This window comes from Anguilla anguilla, chromosome 1, assembly GCF_013347855.1.
Source record: "Anguilla anguilla isolate fAngAng1 chromosome 1, fAngAng1.pri, whole genome shotgun sequence".
In the NCBI taxonomy this organism is placed as follows: domain Eukaryota; kingdom Metazoa; phylum Chordata; class Actinopteri; order Anguilliformes; family Anguillidae; genus Anguilla; species Anguilla anguilla.
This window is the reverse complement of record NC_049201.1, coordinates 1,940,865-1,961,237: the sequence shown is the minus strand read 5'-3', so window position 1 is coordinate 1,961,237 and position 20,373 is coordinate 1,940,865. Positions and strand designations below refer to the sequence as shown.

At 49.6% G+C, this 20,373-nt stretch overlaps 1 protein-coding gene across 1 annotated transcript; it reads right to left on the bottom strand.

Moving 5' to 3' along the window:
- Positions 1-52: 52 nt before the first annotated feature.
- si:ch211-30b16.2 (glycoprotein endo-alpha-1,2-mannosidase-like protein) lies at positions 53-12,786 on the bottom strand. Its single transcript, XM_035406987.1, has 4 exons — positions 10,549-12,786; positions 8,044-8,153; positions 1,768-1,844; positions 53-701 (listed from the first exon to the last, which is right to left on the bottom strand). Exons 1-4 carry the CDS (start codon positions 11,057-11,059, stop codon positions 65-67), a joined length of 1,335 nt encoding a protein of 444 aa, XP_035262878.1. The 5' UTR covers positions 11,060-12,786; the 3' UTR covers positions 53-64.
- Between the last annotated feature and the right edge of the window lie 7,587 nt (positions 12,787-20,373).

Here is a 20,373-nt window from a genome sequence, read left to right as displayed (position 1 = left end):
CGCCCCATCCCCTGGCCCCGCCCCCCAGCCCTGCCCCATCCCCTGCCCCCCCCCCCCCCTTCCCCTACATGAGCCACTGCTCCTTCTCCTTGTTGAACTGCTCGGCCCACTTGCGGGTGAGCTGCAGGTACAGGTCGGGCTGGTGCGGCTGGTAGTCCAGGTACAGGCGGGTGACGGTCTTCTTGGGCGCCGCCCGCTCGATCTGCGTGCCCTCGTGCCACTCGTTGAAGGAGGTGACGGTGACCACCTCGGGCCGGACCGTGAGCGCCGCCTGCAGGGCGGTCTCGTAGTAGCGGCCGTTGACGCGGTTGCGCGTGTTGTGGTTGTTCCAGGGCCGCACGCTGGTGTCGATGTAGCCCGGCCCGGCGCTGGGCACGAACAGCAGGTTGTTGCCGTCGCAGAAAGCCTTGATGGCCTTCCAGTTCTGGTGGGAGGAGCCGAAGGAGAAGCCGTTGGAGGCGAAGTAGGTGTACATGCCGTCGAAGCCGCCCGCCAGGATGTCCTGCTTGTGGCGCTCCTCCACGATCAGCGCCACGAAGACGCCGTCGTAGGGCGTGCCCCGCAGGCTGTGCGCCCCCGCGGGGGTCAGCAGGTCCGACCAGGCCTCCGGGGGGGTCAGGTACGAGTCGTAGACGTAGAAGAGCGGCAGGACCTTCCCCGCGCTCGACTGGAAGCGGTAGAATGCGCCGTGCTTCCCGTACCTGGGAAGAGAGGAGAGAGGATCCTGAACTCGGCACTTCCTGTTTAACCACCCATTACCTTTCAATTAGCTCGCTGCTTCCTGTTCAAAGAGTTAACCTCTTACTGTCTGATTAGTTCACCACTTCCTGTTTAATTAGCTCACAGCTTCCTGTTTAACTTCCCATTACCTTTCAATTAGCTTGCTGCTTCCTGTTTAATTAGCTAACCTCTCCCTGTCTAATTAGTCCACCACTTCCTGTTTAATTAGCTCACCCCTTACTTTTCAGTTAGCTCGCTGCTTCCTGTTTAATTAGCTAACCTGTACCTGTCTAATTAGTTCAGCACTTCCTGTTTAATTAACTCGCTGTTTCTGGTTTAATTATCCCACCTCTTTCTGTTTACCATCACTCCACAGTACTTAGCAGTCGCCGTTTTGGCATGGGTTTGCAACTGAATCGATTTCCTGGTCCAGGTCAGAGGAACGCCCGGCCCGACCGCGCCTGGTTTTGGGGGCCCAGTGGGGGCTGCATTATGAATGCTATTGATCTGTTCTTGGCCTTGTTTTGTAAACCCTTTTCATTACCACAGCCACAGACGGGCCCTTCAGTTTCTGCCAGTCACTGAGACTGAGGGGCTGCTGGGATTACTGCTGCTGTTCCTATTCCAGGGGCTCCTTAATCTGGCGGTCACAGACCCCCCACAACCTCCCCCTGATACCCCCAAACCCCCCGACCCCCGCCCCAGACCTGTCACGCATAAAATGCCAATTTTACCCCCAAACACAGGGTTCTGCACTGCTAGGTTCTGCCCCTCACCCTAAAATCTACTACAGGTTCAGCCCCAAGAAACTAGGTGAGGCAGCTTAACTGTGTAAACAGCAGCTTTAATAAATTTTTGTGAGGAAGTTCCCACCGCACACAGTATATTCCCTGACTGGACAGAAACAGACCAGCCTATTAGCTACGGGTACAAATAAACACCTCTGTTAATATTAGAACCTGTCCAAACCCCCTCACCAACCCCTGGCCGACCCCCACCCCCTACACTCAACCCCATGCAGGAGGTGGGGGAGGACGGTGCACTCACTTGTCGATGATGTATTTGATGTTCTCGTGCACAGTCTGGTCAGAGCGCCCCTTGTAGGGCTGGAGGTGAAAGGCCACCTGTGGTATCAGTGAAGAGAAGAGTCACTGAACAGCTCTTTCATTAAAGGATCTGCTAATTAGCGCCTCGTTTACATACCAATTAAAACCTCCTTAATGTCACAGTCTGTAAAACACATGAAATACAACAGAGCTGCCCTGAGAGTCACTCAGTATTGAGATATCCATGCTCAATATTCAGCTATTAAGCACAATATACTGAGATTCATTAAAAGCACACAAAAAATTACTTTGATTCCAATATGACTCAACTTTTCACACCACATTTGATGTGATTTAATAAGAATAATCAATCATAATATTCACAATATTAGTAATTATTATGAAAATCACCATGACAATGGTAAACATTTTGTCTCATCCATCTTCGCTTATCAGGAAATACAACATCAGATCTTCATGCTCAGTAAAATCAGATCTTTGTGAATATTCAGTAAAATCAGCAGATCGTTGTGAGTGGTCGATAGATGACTACATTAATCTTGCGTTGCTTTGTGTACATTGATGCGGTCTAATCTGGCCTCTTCGTGTCCACTGATTGCCAGTTTCCGTTTGGTAAGAGAGGGTTCCTTGCTTGTGCGTTCTGTTTTTTACTTCCTCACATTTCGCTTTTCTGCAGTTTCTTTTTCCCGTTTGATTTGTCGATGCCTGATTCAGAGCATCCCTTCTTTTTTCCCCTCCCACATTCCTTCACCGACCGACTCTCTCTCACTTTTTTTTTCTTTACACTTCGATCGCAGCACATCGAAGCCTGGTGTCAAACAGGCTCTAACGGAACATTTTCACTTCGTGAGTGTGTGTCACGCAAGAACTCAACGATGCAAAGACTCAGAGCTTCTCTCAGAGCTTCTCTCTTGCAATGTTCTGGTAAATAATCCAACCAATCACAGGCTGCCTGCCACGCCTTTCTCCCCACCCCCAGTTTCTTACTCTAAATAAATAAATAAATAAATGAATGAATGAATGAATGAATGAATGAATGAATGAATGAAAACTTGACACACTTAACATAAACTGGGCCTGTCACCACCGTTCTCTGTTTACTGAAAGCAGTAAAAAGGCTGAAGGCTGAAAGTTTTGCCCGGGACGGCAGAAGTGCGTAAATGCAATTTCCTTCCAAGGCGACGCAGTGAATTATGCATAGTAAGAAAAAACATAAACATAAGACATGCGCTCGCGCCCTGGCGGGGCGGTTTCCCTGGAGACCACAGAAGGGGGGAAATGGCTTTCTGAGTTCTGTGTGTGTTTGGCCATTAGAGAGATGGCGTAATGCGCGGCAACAAGATAACGCAATCCCCTGCGTCGGCTTGTGATTAAATTGCGTTTGAGACTCACTAGGGGGCACCGAGAGCGGGGCGCTCGCTCCCCGTAATGACTCCAGAATGATCCCCGATAATCAGCGAATTAGAAGCAGAACCACGGACTCACCGTATAGCTACTCAGCTCAGGGTGACCTAGGACAGTACTGTAGCCATGGATGTGCTGTACTGTAGAAAAATACTGTTACCCAATGACACCTCTTATAGTTCAATAGATGCGGAGAGAACAGAAGGACCACAGAAACCGAGTATCTGGCGAAATTCTAAATAATCCGTGATATATCCAAAGAGGCCTAGGATTGGTTGTTTCACTCTACGGTCCTTGGCCTGTTAGCCAATCGTTTTTCTGCGCTTGACGCATGAACGCACATGACTCTTTTATTTTTTAAAACGCTAGGTTGTCACCAGAGGTCGGAGTAAAAGAGTTTGAGTTTAATCCTCGGTTGGCTGTAAACCATTATCGTGCAGCTGACAGCCGAACCTTTAAAAAATGAAACAGTCTTAATCGGCCGCCGCTTGGATGGGCAGAACGCGCTCTGTAATCTATATTTAATGCCAGGGCTAGCCTACGCGCTATTTCTCTGTGCACGGGGAGAGTCGGAGCCGGTCCCATAATATTACCGCCGCTGTGGAGAGGGCCGGGCACTAGCGGAGGGCGCGCGAGAAAGTCGGCGGGAGACGTTGTGCGAACTGTTGCCCTAGCGACGCGTCTGTTGGCAGCAGCCGGGTGTTCCCTGGAGTCACCGCGACTTCACCGCGAGATGAAAGATTGGTAAACGGCCGGCCGCAAGAGATGGTGGTTTGGGGGAGGGGAGGGGAGGGAGGGGGGGATGTGTTGGGAACAGGATGACAGCTGCCATGTTATTTAAACTCTCACCCTCATCAAATGTCACAGTGGAGGAATACAGAAATGTGTGTTTTTGAACTCGTATCCATGGTGACTGCAGAGGAGAGTAGGACTGTATTAACTTGTTCTGCATGTTTAAGAGTAATAGCATTAATGCAAATGAACTAAGTAAAGCAAGAAGCTCGCAAAACACACAGAGATTAGATCCATAAGAAGCCCTGGGAAGAAACAACCTTTAAAATACCATAACCCGACCTAGTGCAACCTCACCTGACCATACACTGATAACCTTTAAAATACCATACCCTGACCTAGTGCAACCTGACTGGACCATATCTCTTGGGGTGGGGAGGGGGGTGGGGCATTAAAATTCTGCTAGGGAAGTCTAAGTGGCTGTAAATCGCTGTTGGGGAATTTACTTTATTTTTTAATGATTGTTATTCATTATTATTTTAAGGGTTGGATGTTTACCAGTGTAATCCAGGCTAAGTGCCCTTCTCCCAGGAGTCCAGCTGAAGTTCCCTATCGGGGGATGAAGTTCCCTATCCACCCCAGATTGAGTTCTCTCTCTCTCTCTCTGGACCATCTGGATAAGGAAGGTCAGTCACAGTGAATGGTGTTCAGGTCAGTAGCAGTGAGTGGTGTTCAGGTCGGTTTGAAGGAAGACCACCATGGCACTGGCACAGCAGCTAAACGAATGCTTACTTTTTTTTTGCGCTGGAGCAGTGGAGATAATTTAAACAGACGTGCGAGGCAGGCGTGCGCTCGTTTTCTTTAGAAAGCCCTGATGGGGATTTCAGTGGCGGCAGCGGCGGCAGCGGCGGTGGGGGTCCGGGGTTCGAGTGAACCGCGGCGATGGGGCTTGTGTACGGCGAGTCCGCGCGGCTTGGCGGTAACGCGCTGTTTTTTAGTAGTACCCGAATTTCACCCTGCCCCGCCCCTAATACTACATTTTTGCCCACAATAGTATCCCACCTTTTCCCAGTAGTGTCCTGCCTTTTCCAAATAGCATCCTGTCTTTTCCCAGTTGTGAACTCTCTCTCCTAAGCAGTACCCTGTTAGATCCCAGGATGTGGGGGTTAGTGGGAGTTGATTTGGGGGATTGATTTGGGGGTTGATGTGTGATTATTCTGCATCAGTTGCATTAGTCTGCCTGCAGTACAGCAGCGTGTGTAAGAGAGGTAGGCGTAGATTCTGCAGCAGTCTATCTGGTTATGCTTGAGGCTCCAAGCTCTGCCCCACTTTATCAGAGACTCTGTCAAGAACACCCCCCCCACCCCCCCCCCCCGCACCCTCCTACCCTTCACTCTAAATGGACAGCCAATCCCCCTCACAGCTGGGACACAGTCCAACATAGTGGTCCAGCGGTAGACTATCCCGTCAGGCACCTCGCTGGACAGTCCTGAGCGGGCCCTAATATAAGGGAGTCTGCCAGTGTAGAGGACACCCCCGTGTCTCAGAATGTCTGTTCCGGAAACTGTGTGGTCGTTCCTCCTCCTGGTTTCTGAGCCTTCGGGCCACAGGCTGAGTCAGTGCGTTTCTGGTGCAGTGAACCGGTTTAATCCGGTTGAGAAGCTCGCATAGCAGCAGTGGATGTGCCCTTGGGCCGGCAGGAGGAGGCTCAGACCCCTCTCCTTAATGAGCAGGGAGCATTCGACACTCACATATCACATTACCGAGGGAGGAGAGGAGAGGGGAGGAGAGGAGAGGAGAGGAGTGGAGAGAGAGGAGAGGAGAGGAGAGGAGAGGACAGGAGAGAATGGAGAGGGGAGGGGAGGGGAGGACAGGAGAGAGTGGAGAGGGGAGGACAGGACAGGAGAGGGGAGGGGAGGGGAGGAAAGGAGAGGACAGGACAGGACAGGAGAGAGAGCAGAGGAGAGAGAGGAGAGGACAGGAGATTAGAGAGGAGTGGAGAGGGGAGGACAGGACAGGAGAAGACTTATACGTTTTATTAAGAGTGGCTCAGAGTCAGTCAGGAGTTGGCCTGCACTTCTCACTCACGGTTAAATGCAAGCGTAGCTTTTTAAGTTTTTAATCTTCATTAGTACAGGTGAGTTCAGAGTCACAATGAAAATGAGCCAAACTGTGGTTAAGAAGTCCTCCAAGTCAAGGACGAATGAATCCAGGCTGGTGTGTGTGCACGTGTTTGTGCGTGCATGCATGTGTGTGTGCGTGCATATGTGTGTGTGTGTGTGGGGGTGTGTGTGTGTGGGTGTAAGTGGGTGTGTGTGTGTGTGTGTGCGTGTGTGTGTGTGGCGTGCATGCGTGCGTGTATGCGTGTGTTTGTGCGTGCGTGTGTGTGTGTGGATGTAAGTGTGTGTGTGTGTGTGTGTGTGTGTGGGTGTGGGTGTGTGTGTGTGGGTGTAAGTGCGGATGTATGTGTGTGGGTGTGTGTGTGTGTGTGTGGGTGTAAGTGCGGATGTATGTGAGTATTTCACGGTCCTGCCTGACCACACTGGGTGGGTTCCAGCCTCAGGACAGCTGAAACCCTGGAGTGTCACAAAGCCCTGGAGTGTCACTGCTCTCCCAACCACTAGGTGGCAGCACGCCCTCTCCTGTGACAGGGGTGTGAGTAGAACCACTGCACACGAGAGCTCACAGCTCTACAGAGCCGCTGGGCCAGCCCCGTCCTCCAAACACAGGCTGTAAACGCTCTTCTAAAAGGCCCCCGCGGACCCACACGCAGGCTCTCCTTTGGCAGGGAGTGGGGGGGGGGGGCGTGAGAAAAACCTGCGTCCTTCGTTTCTCAGAAGGTCGCACGGCTCGGAGGAGACCCAATAGAAAATGAGAGAAAAACGAGGAAGGCTGAAGGCCTTCATTGTGACACCCCCCCCGCCCCCCCCCCCGGCCGCGCGGGTCTGGAGAGAGCGCGATGTTCGCGGTGCGACGCTGTGACCACTACCCACCGCTAGCCAATCGGCTCGTCTGAAAACCGCGACTTCAAAACTGCCCCCGTTTGGCGTGGCGCGTGGCGCCCCCTACGTGCGGGTTTCCCTCCGACAGTACGGACAGGAAGTGGGGCAGGGGGCAGGAACCTCCTCGCTGCGCAGTTGCCTTTATTTCACTCTTAAGCGTCTAATGGGACTGACTGACTGACTGCGTTTCCGACCGGAAACAGAAAGCAGGCCGCCTTCGCCTCGCAAGAGTTCCGAAGAGCTAAAAATACATTCTTTTTTTCATGCTTGAACAATGTTATGATTAATTTAAGGCATGAGCCTCGTGTGTTTCTCTTAAAATAAAGTGCTGTGGAGTAGAACGCCATCTGCACAGGGAATGCAGTTCGGCATTGTTTTTGTCACGTCACCATGGCGACGCGGAGGAGGAGCTGTGCAAGTTTGCACAAAGGGAACTGGAAGATAGCGATTCTCTTCTCAGCGATATGTAGGTCACTCTCTTGCTGTCCCGCGACCGGGCCCTTTCCAGTCAATACTGGGTCCGAGAAAACGTGGGTCGATCAATACAGATGCCTATCCAGGCCACACACAGTACTACAGGAGAGCCCCTACAAGCCACACACAGTACTACAGGAGAGACCGTGATTATTCTACACCTTACTGGCCACACAGTACAGCAGAGGCGTGTCTCTCTCAGATGAAAACTGGTGACCTGTGGGCAGCTGGTGTGTCATTGGCTGAAGCAGTCATGTGGTGTGCCACTCAGAACAGAAAGCAGAAAACAGACAGGAAGCCCCGCCCCCCTACGTTACATGGATTGGCTGTCCGCAGTATCGATCTTTTCATTGGTCATTCTGGCCCATGTGTACAGTCTGCCCTCCACGCATGCATTAAGGTCCTCCAGCTCAGTCCTGTACGCACTCGCCACTTCCTGTTAAAACCGCGCTGCAGGCGGCCGACCACGTCGGAGCAGATCCTCTGACCGCATCATTGCGGCCCTAAACCTAAACGGTCATCACGTCTTAAAGAGAGCTGGTTGTTGCCCCCCATCCCGTAGCTTGCCGTGCCCCTGTTCATATGATCCACCCTGCCCGCCCCCACCCCGTAGCGGGCCATGCCCCCCCGCCCCCCCCCCTTACCTTGATGCTGCGCCTGTGCGCTGCGTCCAGGATGGCGGGCACCAGGTCCTCCGTCGGCTCCCCGTTATCGTCCGCCAAACCGGGGGGGTACCAGGACAGCACCAGCACTCCTGAAAGCGGGGGGCGGCGACACAGTCTGGGATCAAATCCGCATCCCGGCCGAGTTCAGGACACGCAGACGTTTAGGAGGTAAAAGTGCCGAACAGCGCACCCCGGGTGTGAGCGGCATTCCGCAGCCGAACTGTGCCGCGTCGAGCACTGCTCTTTGGATTCAAACCCGCAGCCCTCCCACACACACCGCTCAGAAGCTGTGCAGTAGAACGCAGCGGAGGCACAGCCCTGCTCGGAGTGACTAATGCACACAGAATCTCTCACTGTCAGCAAATATGCATGAAATTTTACTCCCATTTATTTGGGGTGCTCAATATCTCCTGAACAGCGTGTACTGCAGACTCACTTTCCCTGTTGGTATGGATTTTTGCTTTCAACACAGTAACTGGATATCCCTGAGCGCTCTGAAATCTGCACCGTACTGCTGGGAATTTGACTTAGACCGCAATAGCATGTCTGACCGGATGCTAAATGTGACATAGCTTGGGCTTGAGCCTTCCGTGACATCCTGAATTCAACGGGAGTATGCATTGAGCAAATATGCAAACTATGCAGTAAAACAGGAGTATGCATTCAGTAAAAGTGTGCAAACTATGCAGTAAAATGAGAGTATGCATTTAGCGAGTATGCAAACAATGCAGTTGAACAGGAGTATGCATTTAGCAAGCATGCAAACTATGCAGTATAACAGGAGTATGCAATTGTCCAACATGTAACAACTAGCCTCTGTATTTGTATTCGCTTGAGCTCAGTGTATATTTACGCAACGGATGCTTTTGTCAGATAATTATAGACGTGCATCTGTATGCGCGCACACACACAAAAGAAATTGCACAGATGTTGTTTTACACTGGAAGAACTTCAGCCCACCTCTGTCTGGAAAGAAGAGTGGCAATGCTTTTATTTTTTTTGTTTTTGTTTTTCATTCCAGTTGCAAACTGACGTCTTTGCTTTGGTTTACGGCGCGACTTTGACCTGCTGTCCCTCCACCATCTGTCATGGAGGACTGCCTGGGTGAGGGGGGGGGGGTGGTTAGGGGTGGCATGTCAAGGGGGGGGGGGGGGGGGGTGGGAGCAGCAGGTATATTCCATCTGCCCCAACGCCACAGCAGAGCTGTTCACTTTGCCGAGGCTCGGGACGACGGCTGCCTCTTCCCTCTCCCCCTCTCTTTGGACAGTAACTCTATACCAGGCCCCCATTACATTCAGTTACATTATTCATTTGCTCAGTTCAGCCCCCACTCCCCTCCCCCAGCCTGGGCTTTGCTGTTTTTAATCACTAAACTGAAACTGGGAGTGGGGGGTTGGGGACTTGCTCAAAGACACCTGAGTATCCTATTCCATACCAGAACCCAATGAGTCAGTTTGTGTTGTGTTTTTTTATTATTTATTATTATTATTATTATTATTATTATTCTTGTTATTATTATTATTATTTTATTTTAGGAAAACACCTGTAAGTCTGTCTTGGTGTTCACCTGCCCTACGCCTATCTCAGGTAAACAGGTAGCTCCGGGCAGTCGCTGTCCACGTGCAGAACTGTAGCCTCTGCTCTGAAAGGAAGGACGGTCTTTTGATATCCGTCCCACTGATCGATCCGTGGTGAAATGCCCTCAGAAGAATCAGTGGGGCATTACGACAGATGGGCTCCGAGAGAATATCACAGATACCCTTTGGTTCTACGCAGACGTGGACAAATATAAAAGCTTTAAACTTTTCCCCTCCTCGCAGTGCTTACTATGGGCGTACATTAGAAATCCGGGTCAATTATATTTTGGCAAGTAATTAAAACATGAATCAGGTTTACTACCCGACAGTTCCTTCCTGAAACTGGCGCTGAAGTGTCGGTTGGCCCTGAAGTGTCGGTTAGCGCCGCTGTCCATTCTCTCGGTGCTGAATGTGCTACCGCTGAGTAACTACGATTAACGGTTCTGTTCAAGCGGTCTCGAGCTCTGTTGAACCCAGCAGGGTTCCGTGATGAAATGTAGGCTACATCTATATTACTAGTTTGGTCATTTACAGGAGATCAGTACACTAAATAAATGCACGAACTGTTGAGACGCTTCCGCTTAGGGCTGTAAAGGTATCCCATCTCAGCGGGATTCGCCTAAATTAGGACTGAAGTTTCTTTTTGGAGTGAGGCTTTTAATTAAAATCGATCGCTATCAACTCCGTTACAGAACTGCTCCAGGCGCCCCGTATGGCGGGGTCAAGTTGGAGTCACTCAATCGACGTCTTGGGTTTCGAAGTTTGCGAGCTAAAGTTAATCGAATTCAAATCAAGTTACTTTGAGACATTTTTGTGTTTTCGCACTTCCGTTAGTTTTGGGTGCTGTGTTGCGTGTTTGGCACCGGAATCACAACAGAAAACATCAATGCGCGCGCTCATACTGGACCTGCCGCCGCGGCTTCGAGCTGCTCCATATGCGACTCCAGCACGTCCGGATCTCTCGAGCTGTACGGTCCCAGTTCCGGGTAGAAACTGGAGCCAATGTCTTCCGGCGGCGTGTGCCTGCCTTTCGGGTAGCTGGCGGCTATCTTTGGGTCCCAGTGTGGCACCAGAACGTGGTCCCAGTGCATGTATTTCCCGTCCATCTGCGGGTTGCCGTACCACACGTAGTAAAATATGTGGACGTCGTAAAATATACTCCTGTCCCCAGGGCCGGAGTTGGAGAAGACGACTTTGGTGTTGCTGGCGGCGCGCGCCTGACCCGGCGAGACCACCACGTTGTTGGACATTGACCGCCGGTCCACCCTCTCTCCGACCATGGGCATGAGGTCCAGTCCTGGCGCCAGGTCGTTGAAACCGTCGCTGGGTTTCAGCGTTCTCAATCCCATCATGGTGCCGAAGATGAAAAGGGTAAACAGAAACAGAGCCACGCAGGCTTTCTTGCGTAACCTGGCCATTGTCAGCACCTACCCCCGTAGCCTGTTGTTGATCGTCTCCAGGGGCTGCCTAGCTGGCTACTCGCCTGTCCTCGCGGTGAACGGATGTTGCCGGAGAGTCAACGGCGTTGAGGCGACTTCAGTGTTCGCGAAGCTGCGCGGCGTGTCTGTTGTCTTGTTTCCTCCATCAAAATTGGTTTGGCATAAGCAACGCCAGAACTGTGAGAAAAACGTGGTTGCGGCTATCTAAAAATACTGTATCTGCGGCATTTTATGTAACACGACGTTGCCTGGACTTCCCTAAGTTCACCAAAGCACACAGTTACATGATTGCGGACGGTAGTGTTTGCCTTTCTGCAGTCAGCGCAATGTAACGTTATGTTACATGACGCAACGTATTTCAAACATCCAACGCACTCTCCAAGAATGATATGACAGACGTTTCCTGTCGCTATGTGTGTAGCGATCAGCCCGATAAAAAGCAGTGTTAAGCAGGCGTAGGCTAATCAACAAAAATATTTTCAGATTAAACACAAAAGAAGGGCTACACTGATGAAGTACGTGTTGAAAATAGCTCCGGTTGTTGCCTGTGTTAATCGAAGCAATAACACAACTGACGATAACGCTGCACACTTCCCTGTCACTTAGCAATGTGACTTACCAAAGCATTTCATTGAACGTAATTTCTTCGGGACCTTTCTCAACGAACTGATTGTTTATGTTGGATGCGACTGTCAACAAATACCTCGGTTCCCTCGTGGCTAAACTTGCAACATTAATAACCTGTGCCGTGTAGCTATCTCACTTTCACCAAACAGAAATTCCATTTTACTTTACCTGAGTGTTTACGGTCTTCTAATGCCTAGGATATTAAGTAGCCTATGTGCATGCTAGCAAATCATTTTCGTATGACACCATCCTACTAAGATATCGTTTTCATCCGCAATTTCGAAATTGTGGGCGAAGAGCCACTTCCGATACATCCGATTAAGGGGGGGGGGGGGGAGGAAGACGAAACCCGCGATAGCAGGACGCGAGGATCTGATCCGAGCCGTGAATGTGTACAGTTATGATGGTGGCCTTGAGTCGTTAAACCGTCACACGGCGAGGCGGCGTCGTCACCCTGGTCTCCGGCGGCATCCTGCAGTGTGATCGCCCTGGTCCCGTGCCTAAATAATGCTCACCCCTGCGCGGCGTTATGCTTCCTTGTAGAATGCGAGAGCGACGATGCAGAGCGAGACTTCCATCCGGGCTCTTCCTCAGTCCGCGTACGATCACAAGGTTCGAAGTATCTTGGCTATTTGACTGATGGTCGTGCTCACAATCCGCTCGGCGTCTGAGCTCACTCTCCTTTATTGTCATTTTTCTCCTCCTCTACACGGAGGCGGAGCTTTCGCCCGTCTGCTGTGGGAAAGAGACGGGTTGGGTGGGGACAATGCCATAGGCGCGCGTTATAGAAAACCGATGTTTAAGATACGCGTAAAAAATGCCATTTCCTAAAGTATAATCTGGTTAATATATTCCAGCAGATAGATCTATTACCCACTATAAATTACAGCCGAATTTTGTAATGTTTGTTGGGGGGGCTGGTGCCGGTGCCGTGGGACATCACATCACGTAGAATCCATCCATCCTCCCGTCTTATCAGCCTAATTGCAAAGTTGGCACTGACATCAGACGCACCCCCATGCATTTCCTTGATGTGAGGCGCACTTTGATTTACTCCCGCGTTGACTGTGCTGCGGCTGTTTATGCCCCCCCCCCTCTCTCTCTCTCTCTCTGTCTCTCCCCACTCTCTCTCTGTTTCTTTCTCTCTCTCCCACCCTCTCTCTCACTGTCTCCCCCTGTCTATTTCTCTGTCTCTCCCCCGTCTCTCTATTTCTCTTTGTTTTTCTCTCTCTCTCCCTCTGTCTCTCTCCCGCTCTCTCTCTCTTTCTCTCTGTTTCTCCCTCCCTCTGTCTCTCTCTCTCTCTCCCCCCCCCCCCCCCCAAGGCCTCCCACCTACACATGCCCAAGGGATTTATTTTATTATGTTGTGACTACCCAGTAACTGCCGTGCGCACCAGGCCTACTGGCTTCACGTAGAATAGGGTGTTCATTCGGACTTTCCATTACGCATGGTTTCATCTGCTCGTAGGGGAGAAACGGGCTCAGGAGGAAATATCTCTCTGATTGGTTTAACTCCTCCATCAGGGGGCCAATGACCAACGGCTTCCACATGCTATGTGTGCACATAGTCAGAAACAATTCTTAGGTATGATGTGGTAAAAGTCTGACTGAAGTCTGAGTCTGGTATTTGAATCATGCTCAGCATTGATGGATCCATGGATTCATACTGTTTTTGCAATCTTCAGTCATCCAGTTTTGATGATTAAGTGCCCAGTGTAGCCTCGTCTTCCTGTTCGTAGCTGACAGAAGTGGAACCCAGCATGGTCTTCTGTTGCTGTAGCCCATCCGCGTCGAGGTTTGATGCCGTGTGCATTCAGAGATGCCCTTCAGCACACCGCTGTTGTAAACGGCTGTTATTTGAGCATTTGTGGGCTTTCTCTTAGCTTGAAAGAGTCTGCCCATTCCCCTCTGCCCTTCCCATCCACAGAACCACCACTCAGTGATGTTTTTTCTGCATAGTGCACCATGCACTGTAAACTCTAAGCACTGTAATGCATGTTTCTGAGATGCTGGAACCACCACATCTGGCACCAACAATCAGATCACGCTTAGATCACGTGTCTTGCCCATTCTAATGTTTGGTCAAACCACCATAACCCCTCATTGTCTATGCATGCTTTATATATTGAGTTGCAGGTGCTCCTAAGTTATGCATTGTAGCCTGCCATCTTCTTTTATCTTATCCTGTTAACTTCCAGTATGTTGCAGCTTGCTGCCTGTCTGTTTATTTTTTCCTCTAAAAATGTAACTGTTTACCGGCCCAGTGACTACAGTTGAAAATTAGCCACCAGGCTAAATTTGGCACATGTACCGAATTGCTGATCAATGTGCATTGTCCCTGTCAAATAAACTTAAGGATTTTTTTAGATAATAAAGTGGCTACTGAATGTATTGTATGTGCATAGCGTTACTAATTAACATACACAGGCTATTATTAGGGCTATTATTAGTGCAAGGACGGAGTGTAGCACAGTGGGTAAGGAACTAGACTCGTAACCGAAAGGTCGCAGGTTCGATTCCCGGGTAAGGACACTGCCGTTGTACCCTTGAGCAAGGTACTTAACCTGCATTGCTTCAGTATATATCCAGCTGTATAAATGGATACAATGTAAAATGCTATGTAAAATAGTTGTGTAAGTCGCTCTGGATAAGAGTGTCTGCTAAATGCCTGTAATGTAATGCAAGGGTTTTTTTTTTTTGTTTTGTTTTGGATACCTTTATTACTCCCAGACTCCTTTATTAGTCCCTGTGGGTGAGAGAACGATTCCCAAGGTTCCACGCTAATTGTTTCAACTGGAATTCCCTCGCGAGGGAGCGGTAACGATTATCTAACCGAAGGTAAGCTACACTGCATGTATATTTATTTATTTATTTATTTGTTTGTTTGTTTGTTTGTTTCTTCATTTTGCCGTGGTCTGCAGTAAAGTATCGAGTGACCAGTGGAGCAGTTTAATGTGTTCAGTATGAAAGTGTTCCCGTCAGTTCAGCAACTGGAACTTAATCTTTCCGGCAGCGGCCTCTTCTCTGTACAAATTACAGTCCCAGTATAAATCACCAACCTAAATATCAAACTTCAGGGATGCTTATTATTAATCACACCTTTAAAAATTAAACTGGGGGACACGAATCACAAATGGTGCAGAGCTGGATGCCCACGCTGGTGATTTTGGGCCCTCAACAAATGGTCGATGGAACGAAACGCGATCTGTAAAATTAGCCGCGAGACTGCACAGGTGCGACCAGCCTGTAGGGGGCACCCTTCCAGCCAGTCTAAATTGAGTAGGCTTGTTGAGTACACCAAATGAGAAAGTTAAATAGTCAAATGTTTCTCTAACTGTAGTGTACTTACAGTCCTAGGATGATATGCTAATTTCTGGGGTTTTGCTGAGTATATTTGGGAGCATACTTTTCAGGAAATAAACCACACATACTGCTCTTTAATACCACCGTACTAATGCACACTAAACAGTATGCAGTGTGCTTCGTAGCCAGTACGTACTTTGAGGGGCTGATCAGCATGCAGCCCCGATGCCGCTGGGGGTTGCCAGTATCTTTGTGAACTCCACGGCCACTGCGTCTGCACTGCCTGGAAACCCGACTCCGGAGTTTACGGGCTGCCTAATCAATTACTTTAATGAAGCACTTATGTGCTGAAACACACCGTATAGCACAGCTCCTGGTGTTAAATCAACTCTCGCAGTGTTTATAGGATCCAGGGAGGACAAATGTGCTCTCCGTTGGGGTTGATAGTGCTCCATCGTTGTTGATTTTTACACTGACTGTCGCGATGTGCGAAAACCTGCCTTTCTCTTCTCGCCGCATCGCGCTGATTGATGCGATCTCGTTGGTTTTGTATGTTTTACGTTGGCTGGTGGAGTTTTATGATTGTTGTCCTGCTCTTTATGCATCGCGTCCTTTTATGGCTCCCTCCATCTTGTTAGAGGCTGCGGTTGAACCCTAGCCAGTTGGCTAACGCTGGAGCATTTACAACAGCGCTGATTAATGTGCACTGTCCCCGTAAAAATAAAATTTGTAAAATAAAACTAAAAGATTTTTTTTTTTTTTAAACAGCAGACGCTAGGGGCCCTCAGGATTCCAGTCTGACAGCCCTGCTTTTAGGCCCAAACCAGTGCAGTTCCTTCAGGTCACACGCTATGTTCATTCATTCGTCATCACTTAGTGTTTTGTTGAAAATGGCCAGAATTACTTTCACATTTTACACCCACACAGCTGCAGAATAGGACTATTTTTGAATAAGCATTTTATCCAGTTCTGCATTTCTTCTGTAGTAAATTCTTACTATTATTCCACGACATCCACTTATTTCGGGGGTAAAAAAAAAAAAAAAAGAAAAACCAGGGGTGCCACCAGGGATTTAGGGCCCAGTGAAAAGATCTCACATTGGGCCCCCCTCCCCCAGAAAACCCTGTGTTCTAGTATTGTCTGTGGGCTCCTCAGTCAGGGCCCTTGGAATCGTCCTAACCCCCCCCCCCCCCCCCCCCCCCCCTTAACGGCACCCCTGAAAAAAACATTTCCCATACTGTCCTGTTCCAAACAAGCTCTTGTATACGCTGCTAATAAGACTTTTATAAGTGGCTTGCCCAGGCTCGTGAATGATTAATTATAACGGCGTTAAATGACACCGTCAGCTGGAAAACGGAATACACTTTAGTGTTAGATGAGCGGAAGCTGGGCTGAAAACGCTTCAGGTAGCCTACAGTGGGTAGCCGACGTCACAGTGATCAGCAGTAAGCGCGAGAGCGTTAGTAGCCGGTTAGCACGGAGCAACTTGACTGATCGGAATAGTATCGTGCAAATACAATGAACCCCTTTTCTGAAGACGGATGGGGTTCGGTTGCCCTTTGTTGCTGCTCTATTGGCAACGACTCTTCAGTGCGCTCCACAAAACCGTTGAGCAGGCCAAGCCTATCTATTCCGTGGACGGTCGACCTACCCTCCAAATCTCGGCTAATTTAATTACGAGAGGGTCCACCACGGAGAACCACATTAAATATGTCGGGGAGGGACAATTACTCGATATTTCTAATGGCGTGCTCCACTGGGGCCTCCTCTCTGGGCATTGCACTCTGAACGAAAAGCGCTGCTGCAGAGAGACATTATGAAACGCGCCTGTGCCGCGCGCGCGTGCGAGCTCTCAGACCGGCAGTTAAAACGCGTTCTTCGGCCGTTTGAACTCGCTCCTTCCTTCCGCAATTCTTTTCGATTATGAACATTTTAATGCGGCGGGGCAGATCCATTCCGAGTCGAAATGCCCCTTCACACGAGTGCCTGACCAGCCGCACTGCGATGGCTTCAGAGGTCGGTGATTTTGTTGGGGAAATTGCAGCTCCCCCTACACACTGTAGCCCAGCTATCCCTGGAGGTCCCGTCCTGCGCAGATTCCACTTGTCCCGCTGCGGAAGCGAGTGGGTCCCGGTGCTGACACGTGTGCGTTTAAATAAATCCTTTTTTTTTCTTTGTTTTTAAAAAATCACGATTCCTCCCATTTGTTTTCCACCGTTTTGCACTCGCTATATGTAGAATTTGTCATTTGGTAAGAGGAACTGCTCCGGTCTATATATAGCCTGAAACTTTTTATGCTGTTTCTGCTGGGCATTTTTCAAGCCCTAATGGAGCACATTTTTTGAAAATGTTATTTGTATTTATTTGCGTGTTCATTTTTGCAGGTACAAGGTCAGTATCACCTCCACCTTTTATGAGCTGTGGAGGTGGTTTCTAAGATCAAGCATGACAAAGTGCCCTGCTGCGCAGGTATGCTGGAAGGCCGTTGATTATTAAAAGCCGTCGTTGTGTGGTTGTACGCCAGCCGTAGCCTTAGGAACCGTCCGTCCTTTTACTGCTCCTCAGTTTTCATTGTGCAGGTGGGGAAAAAATCAGGTCGTTAGCAATTTGTCAGGTTTATCACACTCACCCTGGACAAATCTTCCGCAGAGAGAGATTTATGGGTTGACGGAGTCTGTCGTTACCGGAGAAGGCGTCGCTGAGCAGCTGGTGTCGGGCGGGAGTGGCCAGTGGGCGTGTTTATGTAAGTGCGCTCAGAAGCGCTCCGAGTGGATTCGTTGGATTGTTCCCGTGGACGGACTCACGCCTCGTGCATTTATATCATGGCAGCATGACTTCTGAAAATCTATTTTTTGGGGGTGAGGGGTTGGGGTACAGATTTTGGTGGGGGGGGGGGGGGGGGGGGGGGGCGGCGGGTTTCGACAAAATACACCTGTCGGTTTCCTCCTAGCGGAAGGCCGTGGGATGGCATCATGCCCGACCCTGACCTTGGCAGTGCCACATTAGCTGGACGCACATTCGCCCTTAATGGGGACAGGATTCTGTGACCCCTCTCTCTAACGACCTGCTCGCCAGGATCCATAATCGCGCCCACAGGCCGTGTTCCAGAGAGCTGGCCAATCAATACGCAGCTTGAGCTGTGCCAGGGCAGTGTGGGGCACACAGAGCTGTGCCAGGGCAGTGTGGGACACACAGAGCTGTGCCAGGGCAGTGTGGGGCACACAGAGCTGTGCCAGGCCAGTGTGGGGCACACAGAGCTGTGCCAGGCCAGTGTGGCAGCTAATGGGTATCTACGTGAGGTCAGATCTTCATTTATCTGTTTATTTATTCTCCCCAGGGGATTTCCTGTAGTTGTTTGTTTCAGTTTTACTTTACGTCACTGATTCCATGATGGATGAAGGGTGGGGGGCTGGAGTGCTCCTACAGGACCCCAGACAGCAGTGGCCTCACACACAGGTATGCTCACCTGAGCCTAATCAGACTCACACACAGGTATTCTGTAACCCCACCCCACCCATTTGAGAGGCCATTTCTTTTCTTGTTTGATTCACTCTCTTGGCATGTTTCTCTTCAGCACTTGTATATTTCTTGTTTGTTTGAAATAAACGTGTTTAGGTGTTTTTCTCGCCCAGGCCCCACCACCCTGCCCGACTGCCGTACCTGACACTGAGCCCCCAATCACATACTCCTCCCCCCCACCCCCACCCCCCCAATTTGAGCACACCTGGGGCTCTCCGCAGGAATCTCTAAATGCAGGCAGGGGTGAAGGAGAGGCTCGGTCAGGTTTCAGATTCAGCTTTTGCCCTGCTTCCTCTGGCACCGCACGGCTCTGTATTGACCCGGGTGCCTTCTGACATTTGTCTTCTGAAAAGAAAGTCTCCGCATTTCTTAACTTGTTTCTAGGCAACCCAGAGAACACCCAAGTGCCCTTAAAAGTCATTAAAAATAGTCATAACCTACATTTGGCGAAGGGAGGACTGGTGACAGATCAGTGCTCAGCCAATCGTACGGCCAGAGTACATCACAGTAAGAATGTCCTGTTTGAATTGAGCCCACCACCCAGGGATTATATCGTAAATCAGCTATTGCTACTTTGTAAAAACCACCAAAATAACATTTAATAAAACGGACACCTCACACATCACAGTGTCCCTATCACTGTAAAAGGATTTTTGGGTTTGTTGCGGAGGGAGACAAGTCTCCCACTAATCCGGACACACCAGTACCCTTTTTCTCTCTAGGGTAGGCTCACTTCTTAGGCTCGTAAATTTCATTCCTAAATTTGAATTTCAGACTAAATGTAATTGGCGGTGAAGTGATCATTTCTTGTTTTGCTGGTCAGTTTAGGACATCGCCCTGCCAAGTGCGATCTCAGGTTTTACATCATGGATGCATTTTATCACAGATTCTCAATGCAGCACCAGACAATCAGCGTTTGTAGTATTTATTTTTTAACGGTTCAAGTTTTCTCTTCCGACCGTTTGGAGCTGAAGAATTCAAATTTGATGCACATTATGAAAATTCTTAAAGGTTTTTTTGTCCAGCGTGGTGGTAGCCGAATCAACACTGGAGTGGTATATCTGGTGGGTTTTAAAGAATCTGTGTGTTTTCCCGTTAAGAACCATTTTGCACGGCTAACGTGAGCCACTTGAATGTGTGGAAAGTGCTCGTTGAACCGCAGGCTTTCAGACGAGCCGATGACCCCAGTAAATCCCTCTCTGTGCGTCTGCTGCAGCCGCAGAGTTTTCAGTCCTTGTTTGGCACAGATTACATCATAAAACACGGAGGGGAGACGGGCACGCTCGGGACACGGAGCCGTAAAACAAACCCGGACAGCACACTTTATTTTGGAGGTCTTCTCCATTCAGGCACACAACAGGATTTATATTATTATTCACACTGGATTTAAAAATTAAAAAAATCCACCTGGTGTATATATGAACACACACTTGCTTTCAAAACTACTGAAGGCGTCGAAGTTGCAACTCTGGATTTTTTCATGAACGTGTTCAAAACTACTGAAGGCGTCAAAGTTGCAACTCTGGATTTTTTCATGAACGTGTTAAGCTTCAGTGCGCCATTTTGTCTGAGCAAACCCCTCAGTGACCCTCATTATTCAGAGTGAGCGAGAGAGAGACAGAGAGAGAGAGAGAAAAGAATGTCCTGGCAGCGATAGATAGTATAGCAGTGACCGAATGAACTGAAATGTACTGAATCCACATTCCCAACCGCTGGACATCTGTCTGGACTGACTGTCCAGGCACGTCCTCCACTGTCTGAACATCCCCATTAGGCCAGCTAACGATTTCCTTGTGTGGGGAGGATTCTAAAGGATGCGTCCAGCAGGCCTTTTGAAATAAAAA